This window comes from Oncorhynchus nerka, linkage group LG14, assembly GCF_034236695.1.
Source record: "Oncorhynchus nerka isolate Pitt River linkage group LG14, Oner_Uvic_2.0, whole genome shotgun sequence".
Lineage (NCBI taxonomy): Eukaryota > Metazoa > Chordata > Actinopteri > Salmoniformes > Salmonidae > Oncorhynchus > Oncorhynchus nerka.
Window position 1 is genome coordinate 94,649,234 of NC_088409.1, and position 10,657 is coordinate 94,659,890.

Here is a 10,657-nt window from a genome sequence, read left to right on the forward strand (position 1 = left end):
CCTAGGTCAGTGTTGGTCAGACTAAGGACAACTGAGCTTTGGAGAAATATACATATTTAAAGAAATGTCCGTAATTTGCTTTCTAATGATCATGATCTTTTCGTCAAAGAAGTTCATGAATTTATCACTTCTGATGTAAAAGCCATCCTCTCTTGGCGAATGCTGATTTTTAGTTAGCTTTGCGACAGTATCAAAAATAAATTTAGGATTGTTCTTACTCTCCTCAATTAAGTTGGAAAAATAGGATGATCGAGCAGCAGTGAGGGATCTTCGATACCGGTCTTTCCAAGCAAATCAGAAGACTTCCAGTTTGGTATAGTGCCATTTCCGTTCCAATTTTCTGGAAGCTTGCTTCAGGACTCGGGTATTTTCTGTATACCAGGGAGCTAGTTTATTATGACAAATGTTTTTAGTTTTTAGGAGTGTGACTGAATCTAGGCTATTACATAAGGTTAAAATAAGTTCCTCGGTTAGGTGGTTAATGTTCCAACCGGACAAGTCCTTTGTCTGTACAAATGAAGTGGAATGTAGCTACCTTTCACGTGAGTGCGCCAGACCGAGGTTGTGGCACTCTGACAGACAACTCACTCAATGAGCTCTTATGAGCGCCTCCTTTAGAGTAGAATCCTCAAAACAGGTTCTAAATACTGTTGACATCTAGTGGAAGCCTTGGGAAGTGAAACATAACTAATATCCCACTGTATCCTCAATCCTGGTTGGATTTTTTTCTCAGGTTTTGCCTGCCATATGAGTTCTGTTATACTCACAGACATCATTCAAATAGTTTTAGAAACTTCAGAGTGTTTTCTATCCAAATTGAATAATTATATGCATATTCTAGCTTTTACAGCTGAGTAGCAGGCAGCTTAATTTGGCCATGTTTTTCATCCAAGCTACCCAATACTGCCCCCTACCCCAAATAAGTTAATCTGGAGTTATTGTTGTGACACTAATTGCTGTAATTGGTACACTTGGAATACAAAAATATGAAAACCTCAATAGAAATATCCAAATTAGAGCACAGAAAAATCATGAACAAATGAAACTCACATAATCACCCAGAAAAATCAATTGCAATGACATAGCAATTATGTTGACTGACTATTTATGGTAACAAACTGCTTAATTTGAGCACCACTGAGCATTAACATTCTTTTAATGGCTTTAAAATCCCCTAGTCGATTTCCGAAAATTCAAATAGCATAGAAAAAAATCCCCATAAAAATCTGTCAGTTTAAGATAGCGATATTTTTTTGCATTGAATGTGTCTCAATCCACCTCATCCACACTTCTGCATCTGTGCTGAAAGCTGACAAAGCTAGAGCGATGTTTGTCAGACCATGAGACTTCCCGAAAATTGGTCTTCTCACAAAATCGTCTGTAGCATCCAAATGGTTTGCCTTCGAACTCTATTGAAAGATAAGACTCATGAACACAATGGTATTCTCCGTTTTGCTCTATGACCTCCACACGCTCTTGGGACTCAAGATCTGCCAACTTCTGTTTTGTAGCATCCAAACAGTTTCGGCTACACACTGATACATGTGAGACTAGACGGGTGTTTAGCGCGAGGAAGCCCACAGGCATCACAATACTCGTCTGAATGTCCCCGGTACCAGTTATAAAAAATGATGGAAGTATGTACAGTCGTGGCCAAAAGTTTTGAGAATGACACAAATATTAATTTCCACAAAGTTTGCTGCTTCAGTGTCTTTTGATATTTTTGTCAGATGTTACTATGGAATACTGAAGTATAATTACAAGCATTTCATAAGTGTCAAAGGCTTTTATTGACAATTACATGATGTTGATACAAAGAGTAAAAATTTGTAGTGGTGACCCTTCTTTTTCAAGACCTCTGCAATCTGCCCTGGCATGCTGTCAATTAACTTTTGGGCCACATCCTGACTGTTATTATTACAGCCCATTATTGCATAATCAATTCCTGTTTGTCAGAGTTTGTCAGAATTTGTTTTGTTTGTCCACCTGCCTCTTGATGATTGACCACATGTTCTCAATGGGATTAAGGTCTGGGGAGTTTCCTGGCCATGGACCCAAAATATTGATGTTTTGTTCCCCGAGCCACTTAGTTGTCACTTTTGCCTAATAGCAAGGTGCTCCATCCATCATGCTGGAAAATACATTGTTCATCACCAAACTGTTCCTGGATGGTTTGGAGAACTTGCGTTGGATGTGTTGGTACCTTCTTTTTTCATGGCTGTGTTCTTAGGCAAAATTGTGAGAGAGCCCACTCCCTTGGCTGAGAAGCAACCCCACACATGAATGGTCTCAGGATGCTTTATTGTTGTCATGACACAGGACTGATGGTAGCGCTCACCTTGTCTTCTCCGGACAAGTTTTTTTCAGGATGCCCCAAACAATCGGAAAGGGGATTCATCAGAGAAAAATACTTTACCCCAGTCCTCAGCAGTCCAATTCCTGTACCCTTTGCAGAATATCAGTCTCTCCCTGATGTTTTTCCTGGAGAGAAGTGGCTTCTTTGCTGCCCTTCTTGACCCCAGGCCATCCTCCAAAAGTCCTGGCCTCACTGTGCATGCAGATGCACTCACACCTGCCTGCTGCCATTCCTGAGCAAGCTCTGTACTGGTGGTGCCCCAATCCTGCAGCTGAATCAACTTTAGGAGACAGTCCTGGCGCTTGCTGGACTTTCTTGGGCGCCCTGAAGCCTTCTTCACAACAATTGAACTGCTCTCCTTGAAGTTCTTGATGATCCGATAAATGGTTGATTTAGGTGATATCATACTGGCAGCAATATCCTTGCCTGTGAAGCCCTTTTTGTGCAAAGCAATGATTACGGCACGTGTTTCCCTGCAGGTAACCATGGTTGACAGAGGAAGAACAAAGATTCCAAGCACCACCCTCCTTTTGAAGCTTCCAGTCTGTTATTCAAACTCAATCAGCATGACAGAGTGATCTCCAACCTTGTCCTCGTCAACACGCACATGTGTGTGAACAAGAGAAACACTGACAGGATGTCAGCTGGTCCTTTTTTGGCAGGGCTGAAATGCAGTGGAAATATTTTGGCAAAGAGGGACATCATAAAAACTGAGGGGGCAGACTTTGTGAAAATTTATATTTGTGTCATTCTCAAAACTTTTGGCCATGACTGTATAGTATGGGGACAGTTTAGTGCCAAATATAAGGATGAAACCCCCACATGTTAAAATAAATTTTTTATTAATACATTCTGATCTTTCCTATGTCTCTCAGATAAAGGACAGACACTTGAGAACAAGCTTCTTTTATAATTAAAATTTAATCACGGTGCCAGATTACAATGAGGTTTATAGTAAATGTTTCTCTGAACACATTGCTTTTGCTGCTATGAAATAAGATGGATAAGCAACATAGAATACCAACTGTTGGTCATCCTCAGCTGGGATATCTACTGGTTCAAAAGATCTGAGTGACACAGAGAGAATTTAATCTAATGTGTCTTGTGTGTCACGGCTCAGGATAAGACCCAGATGCAGACACAGGGCACCAATAGTTGGAATCTCCAATATTTATTATAACAAAAGGGTAAGGCAAACGGCAGGTCGAGGGCAGGTAGAGGATCGTAATCCAGGTCAGAGTCAGGCAGGTACAGGGCGACAGGTAAACTCAGGGTCAGGACAGGCAGGTACAGGGTGGCAGGTAAACTCAGGGTCAGGACAGGCAGGTACAGGGCGGCAGGTAAACTCAGGGTCAGGACAGGCAGAAAGATCAGAGCCGGGCAGACTAAAAACAAAACTTGAGAACAGGAACATGGGGAAACTCGCTGGTAAGAACTAACAAGATAAGATGAACTGGCAACAGACAAGCAGAAAAAGCAGGTATTAATACACAGGAGATAATGGGTAGAAATGGGAGACACCTGGTGGGGGGTGGAGACAAGCAGGTCAAATTAGATTTTAACACTATAGTTTTGAACAATCTCATATAACATTGGAATATCTAAAGTGACCCTATTACTAGTTAATATTTACAATGTTACCAATGATTATCTGCTAAATTGTTGTTAATCTCTGTCAAAGTAGTCCTACCTAACTGTATGATAAACCATATAACTGAACGTTACAATGTTTTTTCCACTCAATCATTTCTTAATAACGTATATCATTGGATGTCTTATCCCTAAGGTGTTTCTTGGTATTCTTCTCTGGCCTGAACAGAATAGTAAAGCATTTAGGAACAAATAATAGAAAGAACAACCCAAAGCTAGAGGTGATGATGGCAAAGATCTCCACAGCTACAGTCAACTTCCCAGGAGAGCTGACATAAGCTGGGATAAAGGTGATCCAGACTGCACAGAATATGAGCATGCTGAAGGTGATGAATTTGGCCTCATTGAAGTTATCAGGCAGCTTCCGAGCCAGAAAAGCCAGCACAAAGCACAAGAGAGACAGGAGTCCTATATAGCCCAACACAGCCCAGAAACCAATAGCTGAACCTACATCACACTCTAGAATGATCTTTTCCTTGTAGGTAGTGAGGTTTTTGATGGGGAAGGGAGGGGACAGGACCAACCACAGAGTGCATATCAAAGCCTGGACAAATGTGAAGGACACTACAGTCAATCTCTGCTGTGGAGGACCAAACCATTTCATGACATTACTGGCTGGAAGTGTAGCCCTGAAGGCCATCAACACCACTATTGTTTTCCCCAGAACACAAGAGATGCAGAGGACGAAGGTGATCCCAAACGCTGTGTGACGCAGCATACAGGACCATTCAGAGGGCCGGCCAATGAAAGTAAGAGAACACAAAAAACACAGAGCCAAGGAGAAGAGCAGCAGGAAGCTCAGCTCAGAGTTGTTGGCCCTGACGATGGCAGACGTTCGGTGTCGGTAGAAGACGGTTGCCGTGGCGATGGCCAGACAAGCCCCGCCCACAGAGCAGGCGGTCAGGATGATTCCGAGGACCTCGTGGAAGGACAGGAACTCCACAGGCTTAAGGATACAGAGGTCTCTCTCAGCGTTGGGCCAGTACTCCTCGGGACAGATCAGACAGTCAGAAGAATCTGACCAAGACAAAACAACAGACATCAAAGGTTAATAATAATAGATTCAGGTTTTATTTATTTACAAATACATGTCCCACAATGATGCACTTTGTCAGTTTACAATAAAGAATGTTGAATTAATGTGCAGCTTACATCAGATAATATGAACAGGAACATGATTGACAGATACTACCTTTGTAGTGCTGGTAATAGGAATAAACCACTACTTTACAGTGATAGAAATGAATACACATTTTTGCCAACTGTTCCTATAGTCCTACCTGTGTTATTACTGATCTCTCCCTCTGCACATTGGATACAGTCATAACAGCATACAGGCTTTCCTTTCTGTATAGCCTTACGAGTGCCTGGGGGACATCTCTCACTGCACACTGACACAGGTACTTGTGTACTGTTCTTTACCCAGGTGATTTCCCTCTCGATGTCAAGCCTCTGGTCAGGAGGCAGGGACGCATCATAGCGCCCCACTGTCACAAACTCCATCTTCCCACTCTCCCGTATCTGCCAGTTGACCAGCTCATAGGTGGCCACTGGGTCCCCGTTGGCATCGAAAGACACCTGGTACCCATTACGAGAGAAGTTCACCCTCCTCAATCTCTCCAGGACCTAGGGGTTGGAAGGGCAAGGGAGAGAGAGAGAGATGGGACGAGAGAGAAGGAGAGAGAAGGAGAGAGGTGAAGAGCGATGGAGATGAGGGAAGAGAGAGATGAGAGAAGGGATGAGAGATGGAGAGATAGATGGACAGAGGGGAAGAGAGAGATGAGAGATGGAGAAAGGGGAAGAAAGATGGAAAGAGAGAAATGGAGAGAAGGGAAGATAGATGGAGAGAGAAACAGAATATTCATTCAACTAATTTTTATCAAATGTGTTACTTCAGAAGAAGTTGTAAAGTATAATGAGAACACCTAGGCCTTCATACATGTTGTCTATATAAACATATTTATCAGGAAATGATACTATAGACTTGTCATTCACCTGTGTTGGCTTCACATTAAGGTTTTTGTCACAGTAAACAGTGGAGTTTTCTCTCTCTTCACAAACGATGCTGTGGATGGCGTGTGCTATGGCATAAACAGCTTTATACACCATGTTAGTGACACGCAGCTGGGATGTATCTGTGTAGGGGGTCTGTAGCTGCTGTATATCCTCACTGCCATCACACACCTTCTCTTCAACCCCAACACCTGTAGAGGTCCCTATAGACAGACAGACAGACAGACAGACAGACAGACAGACAGACAGACAGACAGACAGACAGACAGACAGACAGACAGACAGACAGACAGACAGACAGACAGACAGACAGACAGACAGACAGACAGACAGACATATATAAAGATAGATAGATAGATAGATAGATAGATAGATAGATAGATAGATAGATAGATAGATAGATAGATAGATGGATAGATACCTATACCCAGCCTACAGCCAAAGGCTCCCTCCCAGAACTCAGTGAGCAGGGGAGAGTTGGACACCTTCTGTGGGGAGAGGTCCAGGAGGAAGTCCCTGAGGCCGGGGATGACAGAGCGTTGGATGCCAAATCCGATGGCCCCGGCACACAGGCCGAAACGCAGCAAATCTGGGTCAGTGACCCAGGACTCACTCCCGATCCACTGGCGGGGCGGAGAGGGCAGGCGTTCCATCTCCCTCAGCAGGATTCTCATGTCCCAAGCGGATACGAATGCAACCACCACCCGGGCTGTGGAGCTGGGGAACATGATTATATCATATGCTTAATATGCTGGTCATGTTTGTCATTCATTGGAATGTCTCAGTGAAGTGAACATGACCATTGGTATTCATCAACACTTTTGACATGCATAAGATACTGTATGCAAATCATGCTGGTCTCACAGATCACCGTTGGGAAAAGAGAGAAATTAAAAACAATAGTAGTTTTTATAAATATGGTCTTGCTTTTGTGTGAATGAAAAGTTCACCAGTAATCATGGATCACCTGCGGATCACGTCAGCCACCCGTTGCACTCTGCTGAGTGGGTTGGTAAGGGAGAAGGCTTCAGAATACTCCACACAGATACCCTCCTTTTGTGCTGCCTGAAGGAAAGCCGCCATCCCGTTATTACCGTAGTCAGAGTCGGAACGGACCGCCCCAATCCAGGTCCAGCCAAAGTGCCTGATGAGGTGGGCCAGAGCGGCAGCCTGGAACTGATCACTGGGGATGGTTCTGAAGAAGGTTGGATACTGTTTCTTATCACTCAGACAAGCACAGGTGGAATAGTGGCTCACCTAGGTAAAAACAGACAGTCGAAAACATGAGAAAGAACATCATGTCGGCCTAACAACTCTAATGTATTGGCTACTTCCTGCTTTTTAAATTTTGCTATGTAGTTTGATGTTAGGGAGACATTAATAATAATAAGCCAACTCATTGTTTTTCATTGGGTCAGAATGGTAAGAATCCACAAAAGTGTGACACCATTCCCTTGCCTCCCATAAAAACTGAGCCTATGAAATATAGTCCTCAGATCATGTTTTAATGCCTACAGAAGTTCTCCAGACTCATATTCCTCAGTCTATGTTCAAATGCCTTTCTCCACATAATTTCACACAGAAATGTATATTCCTGAAAGAGAGGAGAATACGGTTGAAATACGGTAATTTAAAAGTTGAACTCATTCCTGAAAGAAAGGAGAATAAACTCTTGGAATTCATTACATTAAATTAAGCTGAATGATTTCTTTCCACAGGAGTTTACCTGAGGAATGCCGAAAGGGCTGATGATGCGCAACATGCTGATGGTTGGCGAGGAGGCAGACTCGCCCACGATAGCTGTCACTGTAGCCGACCCCGAGCACTGTTCTCCGGTATCAAACATGGGGTCCAGGCCATTAGCCAGCTGGAAGGCCACTTTCACGGCCATGGGGACCGAGTTGCATGAGTCGTGCACTTGATAACCAAGTGTGACACCCGGTAGAAGGTACGAACTGTTGTTTATCTCCTCAACTGCGAAGATCATGGCGCGCGAGAAGCGCAACTCACGGGAATCCATACTGTAAATAGATGATGGGTCAGTGAGCACCTCCTGATGAATGATGAACTAGACTATAGAATGTTTCCATGGCAAACAGCGTAATATCTAGTATTATTTTCCATACCGTCTATATGCCTACACTTTTGTTGTCTGTAATTGAGGATATTGTAGTATAGCCTGCAATTGAAAATGTGACAGTAGTCTTTACCTAATCTCTCAGACACAAACACACTGATTATGGTCTTTAAAAACACTGTTTATCTGTCTTTAAACGCACTGTATCTCTGTCTTTAAACAGTGTCTCTCTGTCATTAAACACATTGTCTCTCTGTCATTAAACACATTGTTTCTCTGTCATTAAACACACTGTTTATCGGACTTTAAACACACTGTTTGCCAGGCATTCAACACACTGTTTCTCTGTTTTTAAAACACAATTCATCTGTCTACCCACACAGCCACAGTCCTGTCCCCTGTTCCCTCTTGCGCTCACTGACCTCCCTGTGCACTGCAGGGGCTCAGGCAGGCTGGTGTAGCTGTGATCCACAGTGTGCATGTAGTAGTGCATGGAGAAAACACCCCCGATGACAAAGTCCCCGTCCTGGGAGAACGCCGGAGGACGAGGGGTGGCTTGGAGCCTGCATCTGACAGACTCCAGCCCAGAGGCAGAGCTAGAGGCAGATGAGAGCAAGGCAAGCCCACCAGTCACCACAGCTAGATGTAGTAGAACCAGACTACCAGCCAGACTTGGATCCAGAGCAGGAGACGGAGAGAGCCTCATTCCCCTGATGTGTAGAGGGTATGGAGTAATACAGCGCCACACAGAACCACATAGGTCAGGATACCTCTCTACTCTGGGTTAAATACCCACCATACCTCTGTGGGGATTCCTCTGGGGGCCACACTGTGGGTACGGCCATGCCTAGGAGGGAGGGGCAGGAGGCTGCTCTGTTCACCTGCTTATTTCAGCTATAGAGAGTGTATGCACTAGCATCAGAACTACATTGACTGTAATGGTTTAGATAGACATAAACATACATTAGACACACTATATCCATGAGCCTCTCTTACATTGTGAATTCTATGGTTTTACCTAGATTACTTGTAGTTTTTCATGTTGTTTCTCTGTACTTTTGTAATGACTTGGTGCTGCCTATCTTTTTCAGGACACTCTTGAAAAATAGATTTTAAATCTCAATGAGCCCTTCCTTGTTAAATAAAGGTTAAAAAAATAAAAATAATATTTCCCCTACTGTCTAGTCCTCTTGGCACGCTGGCTCTGCACAGTATTTCCTCAACTGTCTTCTTGGTATGCTGGCTCTTTACAGTTTTTCCTCTACAGTCTAGTTCGCTTGGCACGCTGGCTCTACACGATATTTCCCCTACAGTTTAGATCATTTGTCACTTTGCCTTACTTATATGTCCTTTACAGTCTAGTCCTCTTGGTACGCTGGCTCTACACAGTATTTACCCAACAGTCTAGTCCTCCAGGCACTTTGGCTCTTCACAGAATTTCTGCTAATGTCTAGTCCATTTGGCATTTTGCCTCAATTATATTTTCTCTACAGTGTAATCCTCTTTGCACGCTGGCTCTACCCAGTATTTTCCCAACAGTCTAGTTCGCTTGGCACGCTGGCTCTACACGATATTTCCCCTACAGTTTAGATCATTTGTCACTTTGCCTTACTTATATGTCCTTTACAGTCTAGTCCTCTTTGCACGCTGGCTCTACCCAGAATTTTCCCAAAAGTCTAGTCCTCTTGGCACGCTGGCTCTTCAACGTATTTCCCCTACAGCCTAGTCCTCTTGGCTTGTTCCACACGTATATTTCCTCTACAGCCTAGTCCTCTTGGCTTGTTCCACACGTATATTTCGTCTACAGCCAAGTCCTCTTGGTATTCTGGTTCTACTGAGTATTTCCCCTACAGTCCAGTCTTCTTGGCACGCTGGCAGTACACAGAATGTTTTCTAAAGTCTATTCCTCTTGGTACGCTTCCTTTCTTATTGTTCCCCTACAGTCGAGTCCTCTTGGCACGTTGCCTCACAGTTGAAGTCAGAAGTTTACATTCACCTGAGCCAAATCCAATTAAACTAAGTTTTTCAAAATTCCTGACTTTTAATCAAGTAAAAATTCCCTGTCTTAGGTCAGTTAGGATCACCCCTTTATTTTACGAATGTGAAAAGCCAGAATAATAGTAGAGAAAATTATTTATTTCAGCTTTTATTTCTTTCATCACATTCCCAGTGGGTCAGAAGTTTACATACACTCAATTAATACTTGGTAGCATTGTGTTTAAATGGTTTAACTTGGGTCAAACGTTTTGGGTAGCCTTCCACGAGCTTCCCACAATAAGTTGAGTGAATTTTGCCCCATTCCTCCTGACAGAGCTGGTGTAACTGAGTCAGGTTTGTCGGCCTCCCCGCTCATACACGTTGTTTAAGTTCTGCCCACACATTTTCTGTAGGATTGAGGTCAGGGCTTTGTGATGGCCACTCCAATACCTTGACTTTGTTGTCCTTAAGCCAATTTAGCCACAGCTTTGGAAGTATGCTTGGTGTCACTGTCCATTTGGAAGACCCATTTCCGACCAAGCTTTAACTTCCTGACTGATGTCTTGAGATGTTGCTTCAATATA

At 43.4% G+C, this 10,657-nt stretch overlaps 1 protein-coding gene across 1 annotated transcript; it reads right to left on the reverse strand.

Moving 5' to 3' along the window:
* Positions 1–3,292: 3,292 nt before the first annotated feature.
* On the reverse strand, positions 3,293–8,007 carry LOC115124190 (extracellular calcium-sensing receptor-like). The gene is made up of 6 exons (XM_065000574.1): positions 7,746–8,007; positions 6,987–7,276; positions 6,441–6,736; positions 6,002–6,210; positions 5,287–5,632; positions 3,293–5,023 (listed from the first exon to the last, which is right to left on the reverse strand). The coding sequence occupies exons 1-6, from the start codon at positions 8,004–8,006 to the stop codon at positions 4,107–4,109; spliced, it is 2,319 nt and encodes a 772-aa protein (XP_064856646.1). The 5' UTR covers position 8,007; the 3' UTR covers positions 3,293–4,106.
* Positions 8,008–10,657: the final 2,650 nt, after the last annotated feature.